Here is a 25,082-nt window from a genome sequence, read left to right on the forward strand (position 1 = left end):
GGACTAGATGATCTACTCAGGTCCCTTCCAACCCTAGAAACTATGAAAAAACCCACCACTTCAATTTGGGGCCCCTGTTTCATCTACACATGCCCTAACACTATGACAATTCTCAGTCTACAGCAGCACCCTTTATAATCCTGACTCACCAAATGGTGCAGAAGTTGTGTATTCAATTTCTGTTACTGTGGAAAAAGAATAACATTAATTCTAATTCTTGTATATGGTCATTTTATTTGCAGAACAAAAGTAATGCTATCAAAAAGAAGTGCAAGTGATTTAACTTGGAGACCTCCTGGCCTACTTGAATGCATACCATATGCAATACTTTGATTTGCTACATGGCTATACAAAATCCAGGTATGGTTTATGTTGCAATTAACCACTGAGAGAAAGAGCAATCTTTTACCCAGCCCCAAGCTCCTTTTAAGAAGTGCAAATCATGAACATTCGCAGTATTTTTTGATCTAGCCTATTCAACAGACCGGTTGCTATTTTCCTCTTAAACCCTGGGTATACAACCTCCTGATAGCTTTTTTCAGGTGATGCACATTTAACTTTAGATACATCTTGCCTCATTTTCTCCAAAGGACTTGTGGCATTTTAACTCATCATTTAGGTGCCAATATTACACTTTGCAATATGACCTGAAGAATATGACCATATCCTGACATGCTCTTCCACTCTTGGGAGAAGAATAAGTCTCCCTAAAATATACCCACATCAATATCTTGCCCTTTTCTTCATGCTCATTTCTATTCCTGGGAAGAAGAATTAGGGGTGTTCAACTTGCAATCTGGAAGGACATCTGGAACCACCCCATTAAAATTCTGTCCAACCATCTCCACGTGGAAAGATCACTACGTGTAAATGCAGTTTTAGTAACTGGATTCTCAGGTATATTGAGATGAAGTGGCTGTGTTTGTATGAACCTGAACATTTCAAAAGTGTTAAATTTCATGTTTCTTTTTTCCTAAATAATCTATGATGGAAGTCTGGCTACTTTACATTTGAAGTAATGGCAGCTGATTCTGCCTACTTCCTGTGAGCGAGCTCCATGCATCCTTCTGGCATTTTCCTTAGTCTGTTTACACGCCAATTCCTCCTTACCATCTAAAGTTGTAGGCGAGGGTTCTGGAGCAGGGGTTTCTTTAGTCTCCTCTGTTGTGGAGACAGGAGTAGAAAATGAATCTGTGGGTTCTTCAGTGCCTGGTAGAAGACTGTTAAACTTGTTACTCAAAAGTGGTCTGTTAGTCATGGAAACTAGAACTGGGTAACTCAGGTAAAAACTGGGGTTTCAAGCTTTGTGGGAAACTGAAATAATGCAACATTTATATTTCTTGTGCTCTGCCTGGGAATAGTATCTTTCAGTTTTAAATTATGACTATAAGTTCTAGTAAGCTGGGACATGCATACACACATAAGCACATGTGTGTGAGCAGCCTACACATACAGCAGTACTCTCCCCCTGCCCCACATGGCTGATCCCTGCCCCAGGCAGGAGGAGCAGTGCTCAGCCAAGTCCACCCCACTTCTCCAGCCACTGCTAGGAGGAGTCAGGCCAGGCACAAGAAGGTGGGGTGGTGCATGCTCCAGTCTGCCCAACTTGCCCCTGCACAGCAGCAGCAGTGCTTACCCATGGGGGAAAGAAGTCTTTTGATCCAGACCAGCACCTCCCCCTGGGGTTTTATTTCTTAAACTTTCACTAATACTACTACAAACTTAGACTCAAAGAAAGGGTATCAAATACAAGTTTGCCTAGGGTGTCACTTTTCCCTAAGGCCAGCTCTATGCACAACCATGTTAACTTTGCTCTGACAACAATACAATACAAAGCCCAGTCATACTTTATGTTCCGTACACACTAGAGAGAAGAGGCCTGTTTCATATGCAGCACAAAGTTCCCTTATAAATGCTGATCACATCCACTCATAGTATTACTGAGCTTTGGGAATTTCAAAAGGATGTCCTAGTTTAGCCGTTCATACTGCTATGTATTTCCTAGTAAGGCATTGTTTGGCATTATTTCTTTGCTTGGCATATTAAACAGACAAGGGTCTTGATCTAGTGTTTGCACAGTTTATTTGGAAAATCCAAACTATGACGGAATAACCTATTTCTTTTTTATTAAAGTGCTGCACATTGAACTTTAGACATCTTTACCTTTAATATGTTGTGTCACTTCACTCAAATATGTCACATCCTATCTTAGCATTTTACTCCATATTCGGCTGCCATTTTTACACTCTGCAATTAATATAGCATGCCAAATTCCTATTAATCCCCTAATGAACATAGGGGACCATGTGAGTATATACTTCCCTAAAGTACACCTAACCCATAGACTACCTCTTCTGGAGACTCATTAAAGTTAAATGTGTACTTCAGAAGAATATGTGGAGCAATTCAGTTAGTGATGAAAGCTTGGCTACTTTATGTTCAAGAGACTGGCAGCTGATCCTGCCTCCGCCCTGCAATTAAAGTACATCCATCATTCTGAATTTTCTTCAGATTTGATTTACACTTTGATTGCTCCTTACCACCAAAAGCTGTAGACAAGGGTTCTTCAATAGGAGTTGCTTCACTTTCCTCTGTGGCATCTGGGGACTCAGTAGTGCCTATCTGAAGGTTAATCAATTTACTAGTTATAGAGAATAATAGAACTATTATTCTATTCTAATAATAGAAACTAAACCTATGTTCTGGGGGAAAAGCTTGGATCTCATATTTTCTGGGAAACTGGCATGCTGCAAATGCCTTTAATATCTTGTGCTGTACATCAGAAGTGTATCATGGGTTGCTACTTGCAATGCTGTCCCTGCCAAGGGCAACAAATCCCAGCAACCCCTTGTGATAAACAGATGTGGCAGAGAGAATATGGAACAAGACAGGTGGTAAGACCCTGTGGACACCTCCTCTGCTGCATCAGCAGGAACATGCACCAAATTGCACAAGCTGCTGTAGGCTGTATCCACCGTCTTCATAGCCTAGATCTGTAGGTTGCTAATCCCTGTGTCTAGTAGATTGTATGAGGGATGTATCTACCTAAAATACACCCACCCCTACCATCCTGCCCTTTATGCATGGTCATTTCTGTTCTGGGAAAAAATAAAACAGGAATGTTAAAGTTGTAGCTTGGGAGCACAAGTTGGATTGTTCGGTTAAATGTCTATCCAAGCAGCTTGCATATGTAAATATCACTACGTGGCAAATGCAAATTTAGTGACTGAATTCCCAGTTACATTGGGAATGACACGGTCACATTTGTAAACCCTTCCAGCCAGGGTCTGACTTGCACTTTGACTTTTGTGGGGGTTCTGCAAAAAAAGTTGTCCGGGGCAGGGCTGCACATCCAGGTCCCTGCCAGTACCATGGGGTTGAGGCCGACAGTGGTGGCAGCCAGAAGGAGCTGCTGCCGCCACAGCTTGGACTGCTTAGAAAGGCACAGGGAGGGCTGGGGACTGCATGAGCTCTGGGCTGTTGTGGGGGGAGGGGGGAAGGGGTGCTGACCAGCCAGTGGGAGGTCGGGGGGGCTCTTGCCTTCTATTTAAAAAATTTAAGATGAATGAGCTTTGTGTTTCTTTATTCCTAGATAATATATGATGGAAGCCTGGCTAGTTAGCTAGCTAGATTCCTTCCTGAATCTTGCAGTTAATTACATGCGTCATTCTGGCAATGTCCTAAGATTGCATTCATATTCTGATTGTTCCTTACCAGCCAAACCTGTGGTCAAGATTTCTGGGGTATTGCTTGTTTCACTGTCCTCTGTGGTGGCGGTAGGAGCAGAGAAAGACTTTGTGGACTCTGTAGCACCTGTTAGTGTCACACGCTGCAGGGTTAAAACCTGAGGCACTGTGCAGAGGTTCGTTTTGCCTTTAAGGGAGGGAGTAAGATTTTCTCTAGCTATGGGTCACGGAGTCTGTTGATCGCAGGCTAGGGTACAAAATTTACGAGTTGTAGAAAAGAAGCTTTTATTTTTGTTTACTTACACGCCGATGATGGAGACGCGTAGGCACAGCAGCTTGATTAAATACTTTCTGTTTTAGCTAAGTTACAAGCAGACTGGTAATTCGCTCTTCGTTGACGGATCGTAAATCGGGTCGATACGCAGGGGGAGGGGTTACGCTGGGAGTTTTTGATGGCAGACTGATTGATTGAGTCCTAAAATGGCTTCTGCTGGGTTCGGACTGGGCGCGGTTTTTAAAGGTTTCACTCTTTCTTTCCCCCTCGTCATTTTTGATGTCAGATGGTATGTTGTTTTTTCGCGCCCCTTTTTAGTAAGGGGGGTGACTGGGTAAGAGACTTTGTGCTTACGGCACTACAATCAGGAGGAGTACAAGACAGTTAGAAGGTTGAAGAATTTTACTAAGTGGGAAGCAAGCCCTCTTTTTCCTAGGCAATCTACAATGGAAGCTAAGTTACTAGAGTGCTTGACAGAAAGCCTGCTTCCAGCAAGTTAATTGCATACATCATTCTGGCATTTTTCTTGGATGCCAATAACGCGCCGTTTCTTACCATTCAGTACTGTAGTCGAGGGCTCTGGGGTGGAAGTTGCTTTACTCTCCTCTGTGGTGGGAAGTGGAAGCAGAGGCAGAATCTGTGGCCCCTTCCAGTGCCTGTTAGAAGCTTGAGGAATATCATTGTTAGACATCACTGGTATCTAGTACTGAAAACTAGAATTGGGTGGTTGAAAAAGTTTTTAGATTCCAGACTTTGTAGAGATGTGTGGCAATGTGCTAGCCCCTAATTAATGGTAAGATAGGTCAGAATTGTATCTTCAGGTTAATAAGCATTTAGTATTCCTCTTATATTTATAGGCAAGTTCAGAGGTTGTTCATACTATCAACGTAGAACTGGAACAAGAGTTAAGTGGGTTTAATAATTTTTGTTTATTCTTCTTCAGCACTTCCCAAACCATCACAAAACACAACATGTTGATGTGGTTTATATTCTTAGCTCCTTACAGAAAGGACTGTAAGTAAAACACCAAGCGGGTTCTAGCCCTAGGAAGTGGTAGACTGGTAGATAACCATACACAATCACCACCTGTCTTTGATTTGAATATGCCCTAATGATTTCAGATGTTGTAGCCATCTGGAAAATAGGGGGTCCTGAAATGCAAGAGTAATGCAAGAAAGTTGACCATGACAAATACATTAGGGCATTCATGGATATAGGAAGGTAAATGTCTGATACAATTCATGAGCCTTGACTTATCCCATACTACAGGAATTGTGTATTCAGCATGTGTTAATATAAGAATATATTTACAAACCCAAACAATTCATGCCATCGCACACTGATACTAATTTTAGAATAGGAAAAGTAAACTTACTTAAAGAAAAATAAAATTTGACATGGAAATTAAGTTACTAGTCAGTCCAGCCACATATTTAATATTTAGTATATGACTATCTAGCCTTTCATTTGTCTACAGTATTAATCTGAATCTTAGTTTACGTTCCTGTAACCTCAGAGAAGAGGCCAATTTTCTTATCCAGCCTAAACCTTCTTGTTATAAGTTCTGAAAACATAATCCATCACTTTTTTCTTATTTTTTTGGATATTAAAAAGCTCCTGAGATCTTTATGTGGCATTATTATTCTTACCAAACATGCAGAAATAAAATATCCTTTTGGTTGCCTTTATTCAGAAGCCATATTTTAACTTTTCATCCTCATTTTTTTTGCTTCTTCCTAGATACTCTTGTCAATTTTTGTAATACTTTCACAAAATGCTGGGTGCTTTTCTTAAAGGTCAATATTTAATACTTCATGAAATAACACTCTCATGAGTCTTGAAGAATCTAGCTGTACTGTACAACAATGTACATGGGATGGGGCATGTCTACATGTGCATTAAGAAAAGTTCATTAATGTACATTAAATTTAGTACTTCCAATGTGAGGTACTAAATAAATGTGCATTAAGCTGCCCTAATGTGCAGTAGTGAAAAAGCACATTTTTAAAGTGATGCTTTATGCTCAGTAGCCTATTTTACTGTATATTTGCGTAATTGAATTTTTTTTTACGTGATGCTTGAATGTGCCATAAAATAGGATACTGTGCATTAAAGTGCATGTGTAGACTATATACTAGCACTCCTAATGAAGGCTATTCAAATAATGATTTTTGGTTGGATGTTCTATATATTTAATGACAAAAATTTGAGGGCATGTGACAACATACAGAGATGATAGCTACATGTCACTTATGTCATCTTATTTATATAATGACTTCAGCACCGTGACAATTTAGCAAACTTGCACTTATCCTCCAAGTTTAAGTTCATCAGGCCATCGGCATTTATAAATATTTTCGAGCATAGTTTTGGTAACTAGATACCCGTTAGTTGCACAATTATGTGGAAATTGTTTAGCAATGCCGCAGCACCCTGATGTTTTGGAGATCAAGATAATTCAGGACAGTAGCTCTTTCTCCATACTTTATGCCTCAGCCTAGTCCATAAACTGGCTTGTAGAAAAGTACAAGAAGTACAAAAGAAAGTCTTTTGCATTGGTTTTTCTAGATAATGATTTTTCTATGTTGTGCAAAATTTAAAAATAAATATTGAAAAATGTGCATTCTTGATAATAGTTTCGCTACCTATGGATACCTTTTTGAATACTTAAAAGAATGAATTTGGTCCTGTCCTGTATATTTCCTGAAATAAAATTGCCTAAATTATCCCAGGAGTCTTTTGTTTTTTACATATTTGCACTGAGTTCTCAATTACCTTCATGAGCTATGGTTTGTGATTCTGAAGTAGAGGTTGTTTGACTGTCCTGTTGCAGGGAGGTGAAGGACATGAAATGATCTGGTTGTCTTGCATCATTCACTGAGGCTGTCAGAAGTTTGAAGAAAGAAATTATTAGAGAGAATGAGCAATCAGTTTGAAAAATTAAAATTAGAGCATTGGTGTAAAGACTGAGCTTTTAGGCTCTGTGCAGAAGTGAGTCTGTACGAAGAATGTTGTCCCCGTGTTGCTCACGACACCTCCCATGATGGAAAAGTGGCGCAGAAGGAGAGAACACAGAACTGGAAGGGGCTCACTGGGCTTTTGGGTCCAGTCCCCTGTGTCCTTAGGCAGTTACTAATCAAAAGAAAATGAAAAATTACTGCTTAAAATTCTCATACAAAAATACAGGACACAACACCCAAGAACACCTATAACACGTCACAGACAAAAGCAGGGGAGACAGGGGGACTGCCACTGCAATGCCAGGGAAGTGATTCATTAATATATGCTTAGAAGAGCCTATAGAAAGGCTCTATGGAATAAAAAAGCCCCTGCAACCTGTGTCAGTCTAACCTATAGGATGAATTCCTTCCTGACCCCAAGTTCGGTGGTTGGTATGGCTCCAAGATTCAGGCTTTCTAAAATAATAACCGTTAGGTTTGCTAGAAACAGGAAGAATCATCAGCACACATTAGTCAAATCCCCAACCTTAGCTGTGGTCAAAGTCCCATTGTGTCTGAAGAAACTGAAAAACTTTCCAGTGCATTCACTGAGGGGAAAAGAAATTCCTGCCTGACCCCAGCTGGCCACCAACAAAAGCCCTGAGGCAGGGGATTACCAGATATCTTCTGCATAGCAGGCAGTACTTTTAAACCTCAACCTGGGGACTACAAATATGTCACTCCACATATCAAAGTCTGACTATTGAGACACAATTCCCTATTTCAGGGGTTGTCAACCAGGGGTATTCGTACCCTTGGAGGTACTTGGAAAGCCCCCAGAGAGTACGTGGCAGCAGTGTGGAGAAACTACACAGGGGCACTTCCGTATTTTGTGGCTGGTGCTACTGGTTTCGCTGCCGTGTGCAGGGGACCCTCCCCAGCTTGTTGATCAGCCGCCTGGGGACTCCCCCTCCTCCCCCCACAATGCTCATCAACCAGCCAGGGGACTCCCTGCTTCTCAGCCGGCCGCCGGGAGTACACCGGCCAAAAAAAGGTTGAAAACCCCTGTCCTATTCTATCGTGCTTTCCCTTCCATAAACTTGCACAGTTTAGTCTTAAAGCAGTTCAAGATCTTTACCCTTAGTATGAACATATCCCCCACTCACTACATGTTCATTAATGCATCTTAAGATACTGTGCATTTAGTTTAGTTAGGAGTTAATAAAGTACTAATTAAATGCACAGTGCCCAGAGTTACTGCACAGTAGCGCTGGTGAATGGTTATTTAGTGATGCTTACTGTGCATTAGCCTAATAACACTGTACAGTAGGCTAGTAACATGGTTTTTGCCATGCCACGCTATTGTGCAGTGTTATTAGGCTAATGCACAGTAAGCGTCTCATGTAGATGCGTCCTCTGAGTCGTATAGCGCTAATGTATAGTACTCTGGAAGCATCACTAGACTTGCTGAGTTCTGTTTTTTGTCATTCAGGAAGCAAACTGAAGCAGCATCTGAAAATATTTCACCATAATTTACTTATATTTGTGATTATACAAATGTTCTGTAAAAACATAAGAATGACAGGATGCCACTTTGAACATAAAGCTGACTCCTTCTTCACATTTATGTCAGAAAGTTGCCACTTTAGAAGGATTAACAGGGTGATTGCTGATCTTTCCTTTCTCCCGTAATTTATTTGCATAGATTATTCCAGCATGTTTGCTAAATTACATTTACAATCTTATGGTTTCTTACTTCTACAAGCAGAAGTTAGTAATCCTGGAGTAGAGGTTGTTCTACTTTCCTCCGTGATGGAGACGGAAGCAGAGAAGGTATCTGTGTTGTCTGCTGTGCCTTTAGGGGATTGGAAAAATACATTATTAGGGAAAACTAGAAATTAGGAATAGTAACTAGAGTTTGGGTACTTTGAAATGGTTTGAAATCAGGTTTTGAGGAAAAGTTATTTAAGTGCATTAGCTCTTAACATCTCATGTGTTGGGTTAGACTTGCCTGCTGTTACTCAGAGCTAAATAGTACTGTAAGTGCAGGCAGGTGCCTTGCTTTTGTCATTGATTAATTTCTTTTCTGAAGCACCAGGTATTTAACTATCTAAAGTTGACTGCTATTACTTTATGGGCATGATAAGTGGTTGAGGTATATAGTTAAATGTAAATTATTCCATAATCTCCAGCTGGCCTGATATTTTAAAAGATCAAGAAAACATAGGATAGTAGCTCTTTCTGCTGTACAATTTATGCCTGAACCCATCCTATAAATTAGTGGGCAAAAATATTAATACGCTATTAAAATATGTTATGCAGATCCTTTTTCCTGAGCAATGAGCTAACATTTTTTTCTACCATGTTTTATCTATGATGCAAAACCTATATACAGGTTTTAAGAATACATTTTTGTATAGTCATTTTGCTTCTTTAGGGCACTTATTAGAATTAGTTCGGTTTCATTCATTTACCCAATGGTTTTTCTTAATTTATAGTTTGTGGAAATATGGTTTAAAGTGCTGGACCTTAATTTCTGGTGTAGTAGCTCTAAATTGCATTTTCAAGGTAAATACAAACTACTTTTATAATTATAAAAAGTGAGGATTTTTTAAAAAATGGCACAATGAGCATAGGAGTGAGTGTTCCAGGGGTGAGAGCAGAAGCAAATTTCCTAGTGTTACCTTTCCCAACACCAAACATCATAAACACAACAAATTGGCCTGCCTCTCTCCTGCTCAAGAGAGGCATGTGCCTGAAATACCATGGACTGGCATGGTTCCATAAGGAAGCGGGCTGTGAGTCTTACAGTTATTTCTGGGTTTGCATCTGTCTGTAGCCTTACTAGTTGACACAGTGTCCATATGGGAAGTTTCGGAGGATCCATTAATGGGAGAAGTAAAGAAACTAAGTTGGTCAAAAACATCATGACACTTGTGATGTCTGAAACATCATGACTATTGTAAAGTAAGGGTTGCCTACAGATGTGTGGTGACGCTGCTCTGACGTGCTGTAATTATGAGTCTGTAATTAATCCAGTCTTCTGGAGTGTGCTAATCAGCGTGCTCCAGCAGCCTCTGTGTCTCAAGTATTCGGCATCCCCATGCTTCAAAATGGCACTTTAACTAAAGTGAACGAACTTCAGTTAAAGTACCCCCGCCACCATTTCTAGGCTTAGGACACTGAATACACAAAAAGCTGCAGGCTCTTTAATTAAAGCAGTTCTCAGAGCTGCTTTAATTAAAGCGTCATCCCCTGGCCTCCCGGAGCACATGTAAAGACACCCTAATTGTCTCAAATTATTTAGAAATCTCCACTCAGAGGACATCTGGGTTATATCTGCTAATGTAAAAAAAAAAAAAAAAATCAACACACATATTCTCCCCTCGAGGTTTCATAGTTTAATCACTTCATACTAGCTAGGGACCTGAACAGATCATCTAACCTGACCCCCTGCCACAGGCAGGAATGAATGCTGGGTTCACAAGACCCCAGACAGGTGATCATCTAACCTCTTTTTGAATTTGCCCAAGGTAGAGGTGAGGACCACTTCCCTGGGAACTTGGTTCCAGATTCTGGCCACCCTAACTGTAAAATATTGCCTTCTGATCTCTAACCTGAACCTATGGTCCATCAGCTTATTACCATTGATCCTCATGACCCCAGGTGGTGCTGGGGAGAACAGGGCTCTTCTTATTTGCTGATGATCTCCCCTGATGAGCCACCAGGTCCCCCCTCAGCCTCCTCTTGCTGAGGCTGAACAGGTTCAGGTCCCTCAGTCTCTCCTCATAGGGCCTGTCCTGCTGCCCTCTCACCAAGCGGGTGGCCCTCCTCTGAACTCTCTCCAGGCTGACCACCTCCTTTTTAAAGTGCGGCGCCCAGTACTGGACACAGTACTCCAATTGCAGCCTGACCAAAGTCGCACAGAGGGGGGAGTATCAGGTGGACTCTGCCACCGTCATACCGGGCCATATATCTCCCGGCCACTGGTTCCCCTTCTGGTGCGGTCCCCTCACTGGGACCTTCGGCTCCTCTAGCCCCGGCCCATCCCCAGGCCAACCAGGAGCCAGGGCCCTGGCTCTTGGGCGTCCCTCTCAGTGGGCCTCCTTGCCCTTCTGACCCTCCTGGTCCTGGCCCCCCACCTGGGCCAGTCAGGGGAAGCTCTGGCAGGCCTCACTGTATGACCCATACTTTCTTCCCGGGGTCCCCCTCTCTGGGTCCTCCTTCACAGACATGGGGAGCTGGGGTACCTCACACCATGACTGGTGCCTTCCGGTCTCACAGGGGACTTTCACTACCCCCCTGGGCAGCAGGTTGTGGTGCTCTTATGGATGTTATATTTGACCCAAACTCTGCCTCCCCGCATTGGAGGACTTACTGGGGTCAGGACTCAGCTCTCTCACTCTCTGGCTGAGCCCCCGTTCTTCCCTCACACTGGGGGCTTCTCACACTGCCCCCCTCACCACTGGGGGCTTCTCACTGTTCATCACACCCCCTTTACTCAGGGTCTCGGGGGTTCCCTCCTCTGCGGGCTCAAGTAGCCATAGCTGTGCCTGGCCCCAACTCCCCACCGCAGGGTCTCAAACTCCCACAGGGCTCAGGCAGCCTCAGCCATACCTGGCTCCCAACTCTCCTTCTTGGGGTCTCGAACCCCCGCAGGGCTCAGGTGGCATCGGCCACACCTGGCCTCCAACTCTCCACTCTCCTCCTTGGGGTTTGCACCCCCACAACTACCCCCGATGGAATGCAACCCACCCGAAGCTGAGGATCTAGGGGTTAAGGTGCCCTGACTTGCCTTTCACCAGGGTGATCACTGGCCTGGCATTTCCTGGGAGGCTCCCGTGCCACTGGGAGCCCCACCAGGCCACCCACTCCTGGCAGGGTGCAGTTTTAGGTCATGCCCAGGACCAGGAGCCTCCAATCCATCCCCTACAGCTCTTCCCTTACCTCCACATCAAACTCTGCAGCCCTCTGGCCAGGCAATGTTGTTGCCTGACCTCCAGCAGCCAAACTGCCTTGTTTATATGGGCAGCCCTGAACCTAAAATGGCTGCCTTCATTAGGCCAGCTCCAGGGCCTTAAAGTGGCAGGCACACACAGTGCCCCGCCATACGCCCCTCAGTCAGTTTTTTACCCGTCCAACTGTGTAGGCATCAATGCCACAGTCGCTTAATTTATTGATGAGAATGGTTCTTAATGACTCAGTTTATAACAACAAACGTAGTCATTTAAAGCAAAAGAATCTATTACCATGGAGATTAATACACCTAAAGACAGCAGCATGTATGTATGCAGTTTCAGTAGTGATAGCCATTTGACTCATTTATTTGGCTAACCTGACTAAATCCAGCCCTAAACTTCTCTTATTAAATGCTTCCACAATAGATTGTCACTATTCCTTTTTTAATTCATTTTTCTACATTTTAAGCAGGTTGTATCCTATGGGACACTAAACGATCATTTAACAAGCAGGCTCTGATGAATTATGTATAATAAGAACATGCAGTTCTGACTGGATTCCCATGTAGGTGCATGATTTTGTGCGTGTTATTCCATAATGCCTGGCAGCCCTGAGATTTCAAAGATCAAGATAATTAGGCCAGTGACAATTTCTGCCTTGATAATTTATGGCAGAATAAATTTTATAACAGGTTTTCAGAAAAGGATTAATCTCCATAAAAATATAGCCATTGTATTTATTTTTTTTCTGAGCAATAAAAACGTCTTCAATTTGTAGCACAAAAAGTATCAGAATGGTTAATGTACTTTTTGGATAGCAGCTTCAGTATTTTAGAACACTTAGCAGAATGAATTTAGTTACCCATGTTTCCTGTAATTTAACTGCATATAATATTCCAACGTGCCTTTTAGGTTATGTTTACATTATATTTTGTTACCTTTGTAAGTTGTAGTCAGTAACTCTAGAGTTGAGATTGCTACACTCATCTGTGGAGCTGAAGTGGATGTAAAGGAGGTTTGTGGTTCTGGTGTTGTGCTATGCATGGAGGCTGTCAGGTGGTTAAAGAAATAAATTAATTAGAGGGGACTAACATTGAGTTTTAAAAGCTAGAACTAAAGGGCTGGTGAAAAAAATTGGGTTTTAGGCTTTGTGGAAAAATGAATGAATGCACTAGTTCTTAAATTCTAGTGAGACACAAGTATATTCCCAAGGCACTAGCTAATTACTATTATTAAGTGAATGTGGATGGTTTTTGTTATTAACATCATGAGTGCAGAACTAAATGCTTAAGGAACAAAAGTAGAAATGAATTTAAGTCAATCTTTCTGAAAACCTAATGTAAGAACCCCAGCTCATCATTGTTATACTTGCAGGTCTAAACAGTCCTGTAACTCAAAAATCAGAGTCCTGTGGCTTTGTAAAGAAGTGGGCTGGTAAAAATATAACTCCAAAACATACATAATATATACACAGCAGTCATTTGGGAGAGTGCATGGCTAGAGAAATTTAAAATCTGGACTGGACAAAAACACTAACACTATGACAAGTCTGACTATTCAACTATAAAATTATAGGGAATGCAAGAAAATAGTTAAAATAATTGAAAATTCATGACTTACTAGGTGGTACTGGAGTTGTGCGTCTGGCATCTGTAGAAAAGGTTATTGTAGAAAAAAGACATAATTGCTCATCAATTTACATGGTTTCTAATTTTGAAGAAGAAAAAAGCTATATGATTTAAAGGAAAATGATAAGTCTACACAGGAGAAGTATGGAAAAACACACATATTCCTCAGAATAGCACTGTATATCTCTCTCTAGTATTTCCTTTTAACAGGATGGCAATATTGTCCTGGTCACCAGCACAGTTGAAAGAAAATGGCCATATGCAATAATAGATGCTAATTCCAGTTATCCAGTTATCCAGTTATTCCAGTTGTATGTACTTTATTAAAATGAAAATAATGCCAGGAGAGTCAAGCAACTGGGGGTGGGGTCTTCTTTTCCAAAATGAAAGGTACTCCAGGGGGAACACAGAAAATGTTTACATTGTATTTGGGGTTGTTTTAATATTAAGGTGGTTTTATTTTATTATTATTATTTATTTATGGGATTTAGGGCTGTGTGAAATTTTGCTGGCCATTTCGTTTCGACATGGTTTCAACCAATTTCGAGGTTGAAACAGCAAAATTTGGAATGAAACAAAGGCCGTCAAAATAGCCTCGAATCAAAATGAGGCTAGTTGAAATGTTTTGAAAGTTGAAATGTTTCAACCACAGGCTGGGGATGGGAAGTCAATCCAGCTGGGATGACTTTGCATCCCCAGCACAAGATCCGGCAGCGGATGGGAAGTGAGTCCAGCTGGGTTGACTCTCCATCCCTGGCACTAGATCCCTATCCCTGGGATCTAGCTAGATTGTGCTAGGATTGGGAGGCAGCCCAGTTGGGCCGCTTTCCCATCCCCAGCGCTAGATTGCACTAGGGAATGGGGAAGCAGGCCAGCTTGGCTGCCTCCCGCCCCTGGTGCTATCTAGGGAGCTGGGCTGACTTCCCATCCCCAGCAAAATGTTGAAACAGCATTGAAACAGCCTTTCTGTTTCGGTGGAATATAACAGCTGTTTCAATTTGAAATGGAATGCTGTTCCGTCGAAATATCGACACTCAAGGCAAAACGGAAAGGTGCCATTTCGCACAGCCCTAATGGGATTTATGTTGGCCTTCCCAGTAAAGGTTCAGGTCTGCTTAGAGCAAGTGGAACAGAACAATTTAAAAGGGCAACTCGAATAAATAAAATAAAACAAAATATAGCAGAGACCTAGTCAACAATATCTCAGCCTAGTTTTGGGTCCTAAATGACCACCCAAACAGAAAGGTCCTGCAGAACTTCCAATAGATGGCCAGCCTCAGGATTGGTGGGCCTGAAGAGGGAGGGAATCCTAGAGCTGAGGATCAATGGCTAAGAACAATTTCCCATACATTTTTGCCAAGTGGAATTGGTGTAATGGCAGCACTTACAGGAGATTGTGCTCAGCTGACTTCAGGGATTGCACTGAGGCATGAAGGAGAATGTGGTCCCTTAGGTATGTAGGTCCCAGGAAGTTTTGGGCTCTATAGATCAAAACTAGCTCTTTGAATCTTGGGCAGCAAAAATATAGAAAGGTAAGTTAGACCTATTATTTGTCCTCACATTGTTTCCCACCTTATAAAAATCACACAGGTTTTCTTAATGCTCCAAGGGAAATCCTGAACCTATTGCAATCATGGGCAAAACCTTAAGTTCAGTTAGCCCAAATTCTACCATCTGTGTCTGTCTAGTGTAGCTCTCCTGACTAATGCACCTTCCCTGGAATGACTGACTAGCACATAACCCCCCCGCCCCTCCCCGCACAACATCCCCAAACCCTATTATGTGATGAACACTATGGTTTACATCTGTCATTTCCATAAGCCTTTTAAAGTTAATTCTGGTTTCATACCTTTGGTGTCTTCACTAGGTTTACTGAGGTCAAACAGTAGTTTTGAATGTTAGCTGGGAGTATTCAGAGAAAAGAAGGAATGAGCTGAATGCAGGGGGAAGGGAAATGGACAAAACCTTCTCTGCACCTGCTCCCTATATACGGGGTGGTGAAGTATGTCGCTTCCTGGGAGTACGGGCTGTATATTCTTGAGAGAGAAAAGAGAATTTACCTGAACAAATGGCACTGGCATCTTCATTATGGTCACAGTTGTGAGACAACCACCCTGCATGTTTACATTGATCAAGGTGTTTTTCACTTCCAGTGCAACGCACATTATCCAACATAATTTCTCCAGAGCCTGGACCAAAATAGGGTTTCCCAGGTGCTGACATGACGTTGCCACATCCAACCTGCCTGCCTGATATGACTTGTGCGTCTTTTCTGCCCCAGAGATCATCACAAACAGTTCCCCATGTTCCATTGAAGTAAACTTCCACCCGGCCCTCACAGCTTCTCCTTCCATTCACCAGTCGTATGGGGAATACAGCTTTTAAAGGCAAAAAGAAAGCAAAATGCCAGAAACTGAAATTTAGTGTATCTGTTTTCCATCTTTGGTATATAATCTTAGGGTTCAAAGATTGTATTCGCTAGGTAAAGCTTGATAATTTAGTGGGCTGAATACTATCTCCCATTCTGCAAATTTGTCACTTCATTTCTCAGATTTATTCTTTAATTTATTTTTTAATTGAATGTCTCCTATGAATATTTTCAGTGAATCTTCCTTGGTTGGTAGTTGACTGTACTTATCTTTACTTTTCAAGCTCTTCTAATTGTAGTTTTGTAGGACACGTGATTTTAAAGATTTTTTTAAGGTTCTTTTATTTTCACTCAAGGAAGACTAATTGAAATACCATCTGAAAACTGAGACCATAAGCACAAATAAACATGCTTGTAGTTTTCTGTGTTGTCTAATTTGCAGACTCATTTCAATGTCAGTTATAGAAGAACATTAAAGTCTAAGATTTTGAAGACCTCCAGGCCAACAGAATGAACAAAAATCACCTTACGCACATTTAATTATGGTTACTGAATGCATTTTTATATGAATAGCCCTGACAAACTGATACTTCATATTTGAAGATAACTTAGGCCTGTGGCTCCTCCTATTCAGACAGTTAAAATGAGTGATTTGGTTACTTTAGTATGTTTGACTGAATGCCAGCTGGCCCTATTTCTAAGTATTTAATTTCATATATCATTCCAGCATGTTTATACTCTGATTGGCCCTCACCATCTATACTCAATGATTCTGGGGTAAAGATTGCTCCATTTGTTTTTGAGAGACTGGTCAGTGAAAAGAAGTGATTAGGTTTTAGTGTTGTGTCATCTATGGAAACTGTCAACAGGTTGAGGGAAATACATTAGTAGAGTTAACTAGCAACTGGGAACAAACTATAATTGGGGTGTTGGTCTAGAGTTCAGGCCTGGAGGAACTGTATCCTCAAGTTAGTAACTAATTATAACTGGAGTTTCGTGGGGTTTTTTGACACTGGTGAAAGAAATAGGTGCTTAACAAATAGAAGTGGAAGTGATCTTAGACCAATCTTCTCTTGAGATAATAAACATCCCAAATTGGAATAGTTTATACTTTTTTTTTCTATGAAGGGGTATGTAACTGAAATACCAGAGAATGTAGTAGCTCCACAGAGAAGTAAATTTATATACATGATAGGAAATATACGTCAGACTGTGCTCTTACTACCTGGGACACAGCCATCATCTGGGGTAGGGTGGGTACTTTTTCATTAAGAGAATTCAAGAAAGCAGATTGGATAAAACTGTTGTACTACAACATGCCTGTATATTGAATGTTTACATACCATAGTTTCTCGTATACAATATACTTCCTGCTCCTCCCCCAACAAATCAATCCCCCTCTCCTCCCAAACTGAGGTGTACATATTAAGCAGGAGAGCCAATTTTCAGCCTGGGATAGAAATACCCTGTTTTGATTCTTGCTACACAGTGTAACAACTGTGGTATTACTGTTCTGGCAGCTGACGAAGTCAATTGACTTAATGGTCCATTTTTCTCCACTCCATAGGTGTTAGTGACTAATTAAGCTAACCTCTCTTAGGGCAATTTTGCTGTCTGCTAGCTGCTCCTGGTGTCTCTCCCCCTATTTCACAGGCTAAGCAGGAAAAGGAGGGTGAGTCAACTGAAGCATTTTCATGCACAAACAATTTGATTTTCTTAATTCTAAAAGTAATGCACCTATATCCCTCTCTTGAGGACTCTCCGGAGTCCTGTAGTGATTTGGATCAGCTGTATACCCATCTACCCATTACAACTCATTAGAATTCTTAACTAGGGCTGTTTGAATGATAACTTTTTGGTAGGGAGGGAGAAACAACTTATAATACTTTAAATAGCCACAACTATTTATTGCAACTCAGTTGCTATAGGTACTTCATCTGTTTAGTAGTTTACATTACCCTGCTGTTTCTTATAGGTTCTTTACCTTCAGTAGCTCTAGGTGTTTGTGCTGGGGTAGATGGTTTCCTTTTTGTCTTTTTGGAGATGCATGAGTCTGTCAGAAAATATGAAGGAAAAGGTACTTAGAACTGAACAGATCTTAGTCATTCATAGAAGTCTGTTCTATGGTTAAAAGACTGAAGACACTGCAGGAAAAAGTTAATTCTGTCATTCACTTGTTCAAAATCCCATCTTAGAGACCAAGCCACATTACTAAATTCAAGGCACGTGGGTCAGGACTTCAGTGATTCAGGATCCGGCTCTTAGTCTGGTATACATTAGGAGACTAAAGGGAAAAATCCCATTGGTGATCCCAACACACCAATGGATATAAATCCAAAAAAATGCCCAGAAAAATGTGTTGAACAATGTGGTGAAAGAAGAGGAGGATGCTCTCACCTTTCAGCCCAATAGTACAGCCCCAGAGTAATTAAGCTGCAACCCCACAAGCTCCTAGGCTGGGCACTAGGGGTGTACAAAATGGGTTGTATTCGATTCAGATTTGGCCCGAATTGGGGGACAGTGATTCAATTCGTTCATTCAGATCACTGTCCCAATTTGATTCAGTCAAATCTGAAGATTGGATGCTGATTTGTAGAATCAGTGATTTGGCCATAGACACAGCTTTAAATCTTTTTTCGATAAAGCTTCAGGTAGCAGGCGTGACTCATGAATGCTGCAATGGCAGAGTGGATGGAGCATCCCACAGGAGTGTGGGGGCGCCTCCCACATGCTCATTGGAAGACCTGGAAGCGGGCTGGAAGTACTTCCGGTCTACTTCTGGGTCCGCCACAGAGTGTGTGGGCCTCCGCCCCCGTGCCCCCATGGCAGACCCAGAAGTGGACCAAAGTGCTTTTGGTCCATTTGCGCGTCCACTGCCGAGCATGCTTGTGACCCTCCCATGCTCCCGTGGGACACTCCATCTACCCCAGCATCTCAGCTTTCATGAGCTGCCTGGTACCTTGAGGTATGTAGAAAAAACATTTAAAGCTGTGTCTATGTCTGAATTATTGAATCGCTCCGAATCTCTCTGAATTGATTCAGAGGGTTCCAGTTTGGTTTGGATTCGGAGATTCAGCCACTGAATTGGGCTGAATCTCCACCTAATTGAACCAGCAACTGAAGCTTTACACAGGCCTACTGGGCAATGTAGATTTCCCCATTGCTCTCCTGCTGCTGCCATGAGGGTCTTCAGGTCCCCTCTGTCTTTCATCTTCTGCTACCTGCCTGAGGATGGGAAAATGCAGCTTTCAGGTTTAAAGGAGCCTGTAGCTGAGAGCTTGGAGGGACTCAGGGAAACCACACAATGCACAAGGAAAACAACTATGTTCACAGTTTCAAGCGTGCAATGGAGAAGAGGACTCCAGAGTATAATGTTGTCATTCAAGCAGACAAAACTCCAGCTGGTGAGCATGAGTGGCACTTCAATGCACCGACATCAGAAGTGGCTGTCACTCTGGCTGGTGAACAACATGGCAATCAATACATTGTGTTGCAACTCAGGAACAACTCCCTCTGGAGAATTGCTGAGAGATGCTGATCATATGATGAACTTCAGTATCCACTAATTTTCTGGCAGGGTGATGATGGCTATCATTTTGAACTGCGACAAACAAACCCAGCAATGGGGCTGCCAACTCAAAAGAAGATTTCTGCCATGGACTTCTATGCCCACAGGATGCTGCTGCAAGCTTGAAGTTTCTATCACATGCAAAGATCTCTACCACCAATTTGCTGTGGATGTGTATGCCAAAATTGTAGCAGAAAGGTTGAGATTCATTTGAATGAACCAAAAGAAACTCAGAGTTGAAAACTATGTTCTCCTCAGGGATGCCATGAACAATGATGGAGATGCTGTCAATGTTGGCCAATTGGTCATCTTATCTTCCAGTTTCACAGGTGGGCCTCACTAAATGCACGAGCGCACTCAGGATGCCATAACATATGTAAGAAACTATGGCCGCCCTGATCTCTTCATTCCCTTTACCTGCAACCCAGCTTGGGCATCTTCTTTCTGGATGCTTTAGGTGGAACTGGGAAAACTTTTCTCCTCAATCTTCTTTTGGCCAAAATCCATCAGACAAACAGGATTGCCCTTGCAGTGGGATCATCAGGCATTGCTGCCACACTGTTAACAGGAGGAAGAACAGCTCACTCAGCCTTCAAGTTGCCCTTAAATCTGGCAAGTGTAGAGGCACCAACCTGCAACCTTGCCAGGGGTACTGGCAAAGCAAAAGATCTTCAGGAGTGCCAGCTCATTGTCTGGGGTGAGTGCACAACGTCTCACAAAGCTGCCTTAGAGGCTTTTGATTGCACCGTCCAAGATCTTCCACATAATGACAAAACAATGGGAGCAGAGACTCTGGTGTTGCCTGAGGATTTTCGACAGACACTGCCAGTCATTCCACATGGAACCAAAGCTGATGAACTGGAGGCCTGCCTCAAAGCTTCATACATTTGGAAAAACATTCAGTGAGTCAGCCTCAAGACTAACATGTGAGTGCATCTAACAGGTGATGTATCTGGTAGAGAGTTTGCTGCAAACCTGCTCAAACTGGGAAATGGGGGCATGGTATCTGAGAATCAAGATGGAGCCAGCTCAATAAACAACATTGAGAAAACAGTTGCAGCACTTCAAGACTGAAAGAGGCAGTTTTTCCAAATGTTGCATATCACTTTCATGACCACAAGTAGCTATGCCAAAGAGTCATCCTGGTATCAAAAAATGATGCGGTCAATACCATAAACAAAGACCTTCTTTCTCAACTGCCTGGCCTGGAATTTCTCAACTCTCTCGAACCACCAGGTGTGCCTTCACACAATCTGGAGTTTAAGATTGGTGCACCCATCATTCTTCTCAGGAATTTGGACCCACCAGCACACAAACACATATGTATATGTGTGTGTGTATGTACATACACACACACACACAGATATACACACATACACACACACACACACACACCTACATATATATACACACACGTATACACATATACACACATATATACACACCCACATATATTTGTGTACATATATGATGCACACACACATAATGTACACACATGTGTGTACATATACATATGTACACACACATACACATATGTACCCACACATACATATACCTATGTGTACACACATATACATACACATATATACGCACATATATACATACATATGCATGTGTATATGTGTGTGTATATATATATACATATATACACATACATACATATACATCTATACATATATATACATACACATATACACACACATATACAGGCATACCTTGGAGATATTGCGGGTTCGGTTCCAGACCACCGCAATAAAGCGAATATCGCAATAAAGCGAGTCACACGAATTTTTTGGTTTCCCAGTGCATATAAAAGTTATGCTTACGCTATACTGTAGTCTATTAAGTGTGCAATAGCATTATGTCTAAAAAGCAATGTACGTACCTTAATTAAAAAATACTTTATTGCTAAAAAATGCTAACCATCATCTGAGCCAAATGGTGCTGATAGAAAAATGGTGCTGATAGACTTGCTCGACGCAGGGTTGCCACAAACCTTCAGTTTGTAAAAGTGCAATATCTGCAAAGCGCAATAAAGCGAAGCGCAATAAAATGAGGTATGCCTGTATATACATACATATGCGTGTATATATGTGTGTATACATATATATATATATACACATATATACACACACATATACATACACATACATATGTGTGTGTATATATGTATATACACATACATACATACGTATATATGCACCTACATATATACATATACATACGTACACACACACACATGCATATCTATTAGGGCTGTGAGAAATTGCACCAGCTGTTTTGTTTCAACATTGTTTCAACTCATTTTGAGCTTGAAACAGCAAAATGGAAATGAAACAAAGGACTTCAAATGAGGCTAGTTGAAATGTTTTGAAAGTTTGGAAGCATTTTGAGTTTCGAAGCAGCCAGGTGTGGGAGACGGGAGAACGAGGGCTGCGCAGCCCCATGTGGCTCAGCCAGGTGGGGAGCACAGCCCTGGCTCTCTCTGCCTCCCATGCCCAGGTTGTAGGAAGCTGATCACAGCGCAGAGGAAGGGAACTGAGCCCGGGCTCAGTTCCCCTCCACAAACACTAGTTCCACTGCTTCAATTTATAATATAAACTATAGATTTAACCTTAAACAAATGACATGGAGATGAAATAAAATGGAAATTTCATTGTTGTAAGCTGTTTAGATATTTCCCATAATATTTTACTTTTATTAGCTGCTATCAGCTCTGAATAAATTGTATCTATATTAAAAATACTCTGCCTGTAATTATTTCATACAAGAAGAAAGAAACATGAAAATATGGACACAATAACTGACTTGTGTAGAAGAATGGTACCAAATAGCAGCAACAAAGTGAATTTCTTCTGAGAGTCCATTTTCAACTGGTCCTTCTTCTGATGTAAAAAACCATTGTTTCGGCATTTATATAAGTGCCAGTCTGCAGCAAGAGGGCATATTGTGCAATTTGATTTTTCTTCTTCGACTTCTAAGTGAATGATAAGGAAGTGATTTATCCATGAATCCGGATATCAACTCATCTTCCTTGTTCCAAAGATACCACAGAATTAATTCCAAATATCCACCAAACACCTTTATGGCCATGTGCAATGTCATACTCTGATGTAACTGTTCCAGGAAGTGGTGGCTTGCAGAGGTTATGATGTTTCTTCAAAACAACATTATTCCAGTTAATCAGTTTTCCAAACACCATAGTGCCACACTGAAGGAAATGTCACCTTTGTTGTGGGAATTGCATCATAAGTATGGCAGTACATCAAGTTCGTGGAAAGGCCTCAGTTAATCAGAGATCCACCCTACTGTGGTGACAGAAAACTTCAAAACACTGCAATTCTTAAATTTTTCCAAACTTCCTTGATTCCAGTTTAGCCTGGATGGAGGGAATCATTTTAAATTAATCTTTTGATCTGATATAGAATGAATCAGTGGTCCTAAAAGCTGATGGCAAGCTTGGTCCTGTACCCTGATTGCATGGATCCATGGGCTGTTTCTACAGGGCCTTCCTTGTAGATTAGAACAATCTGGGTTGGTTTGATTTATATTGACCTGTTATTGTCTGCAAGAGTCTATTTGTTATTTGTGTATTGCTGGAGCACAGCAGGGGAGATCCAACTGCTTGCAGCTTTCTTGGAGCCATGGAACTATTAATCAATCAAATAGCAGGTGTTTATTGCCATTTTGATTCACTGTATTTAAGAAGAATGACATGACCAAGGCACTGCTTAGAAATCACTCACAGAGTGATTAATTAAAACTCCAAGAGATGCTATAGTAATTACCAGTAGAGGGCAGCTGTGTACTATGCTCAAAGAATGAAGGGGCACTGGATAAAAGTAGCTGGAAGCAAACAGTTTTGCATGGATCACTGATAATACCTCAGCTTTGATGGAGTGTTTTATAAAGTATGCTAAGAACACAGCAAACAGACACAGAGGAAGGAATCCATATCAAGACTGGCATTTCCCCACGCCCTGACATAATTCATTCTGACAGGTTAGCAAATATTTCTGTACTCATGCTATGTCCACTAAAGTCACTCGGAGTTTAGCAACTATAACTGGATCCAGACATTCAGGCACATGCATTTTCCCCATGGATAAACAGCAGAGGCACAATATGTGCCGCGCTACTTGTTCCCAGGTAACACTAATGCACGTGCACTCTGATGCATGGCAAATTGCCTTGGGTGGGGTGGGGGAGGCCAGGGCCAGCACCTGGGCTGGCCCCAGCAGCCTTAGCTGGAGTCCTGGGGGCCTCTTGGGGCTCCAGTGGCAATGATCCAGCAGCAGGGAGCCTGGCCAGCATCTGGAGCATGGGTCTGACTGGCCAGGCTCTGGTTTTGGACTATAATCTGACTGCTACCTTCAGTTGGATTAACTTTAACCTACATGAGGGATTTGAAATGTAAAATGAGATGAGCGAGGGCTCAGGTTTTTCTCTGCCTTTAACAGGAGAGGATATAGGTATGGGGGGAAATATACAAGACATTACAGTGGAGTAGATCTGGAGTTTGGGATTTAGAGTTATGAGACCAAGAAGTATTCATTGGCAACATTTCAAACAAAGCAACAAGGTACTGTGCAGCCTAAAACATGTAGGCTAGGAATGGGTGAAGATGAGAATGCAGACAGAGTTTCCCCCATGCCTTTGGGAATGAAATACTGCATGTAAATTACCAGCTACCGAGAGAAAGCCATTGCTCTTTATCTAAGACTTCCATCTTTCCCACTGATGTTTGTCTTAATTGATATGTTTAAGTTAAAAGCATTCTCTTTACAAGGAGATTTGGAGAATGACAAGGAAATTGAATATGTTCCTTGTCAAAAAGGTGGCTGTATGACCCTGGAAACATAAATAACCACCTAGAGGTAAGGGTTGGATCATATCCTTCTCCGAGACGTTATTTTATGAGTAAGTGATGGATATACTTGGGAACAAGATGACCTGGCGGCCTCTTGAAGGCTCAGATCGAGCGAAAACATTTACTATCCTTTGAGTTAAATAAATAATACCACAGATGTAGAGAATAGGAGGAGCTGAATGAATAGCTTTGCTTGACACTGGGTTTTGCTTCCATTGTTTCTTTTCTTAGGCCAGGTACAAACATTACACTTTTGCCAATATAAATAATCAGTAACTGGCCTGTATCCATAACAGAACAGAAGTTTGGCACACTTGGATTGGTTTAAAAATGGCAGAACCTGGTGTAAGATTTGCCACCTTATGTGTGTTCTTTTCACTATTGACCTAAACTATTCTGCTTACAGAAAACTGTGTAACTTAGATCAATTCTGCCTTGGGCTTTTTGAATGTTGGTACCTCACCTTATTTTTCCTTTTTCCCCCCTGTCTTGGTTTGGATAAGTTGGCATATCAATGTCTGAGGAAGGTAGACCTTTAAACTATCTAGGCGTGCTCCTGTATCTGTCACTTAGTCTAGGGACAGAAATTACACATAAACCAGTATAAGTGATTGGAAACTGGTTCAAATCTGTAACACAACAGAAATTCAGTGCTCATAAACCACTTTCAAAATGGCCAAAACAGGTTTAAGGTAAACTGGATGGATGTAGTATCAGACTTAACTGATTTAGGTTAAATCGATTTATTAAACTTCTGGCTTGGGCTACTGCAGGCATGTGGATGCATTTCT

The 25,082-nt window shown here is 41.7% G+C and overlaps 1 protein-coding gene across 1 annotated transcript in view; it reads right to left on the minus strand.

The window, feature by feature from the left end:
- The window catches only part of LOC109323795 (deleted in malignant brain tumors 1 protein-like), a 189,414-nt gene that overhangs the window by 50,815 nt on the left and 113,517 nt on the right, over positions 1-25,082 (minus strand). The window contains 8 exon segments of the mRNA XM_019555460.1: positions 150-185; positions 1,111-1,209; positions 2,487-2,622; positions 4,056-4,270; positions 6,736-6,843; positions 8,656-8,754; positions 15,546-15,863; positions 17,838-17,906. Coding sequence (XP_019411005.1) covers positions 150-185; positions 1,111-1,209; positions 2,487-2,622; positions 4,056-4,270; positions 6,736-6,843; positions 8,656-8,754; positions 15,546-15,863; positions 17,838-17,906 — 1,080 coding nt within the window.

This window comes from Crocodylus porosus, unplaced genomic scaffold, assembly GCF_001723895.1.
Source record: "Crocodylus porosus isolate Cpor-Errol unplaced genomic scaffold, CroPor_comp1, whole genome shotgun sequence".
Classification (NCBI taxonomy): domain Eukaryota; kingdom Metazoa; phylum Chordata; order Crocodylia; family Crocodylidae; genus Crocodylus; species Crocodylus porosus.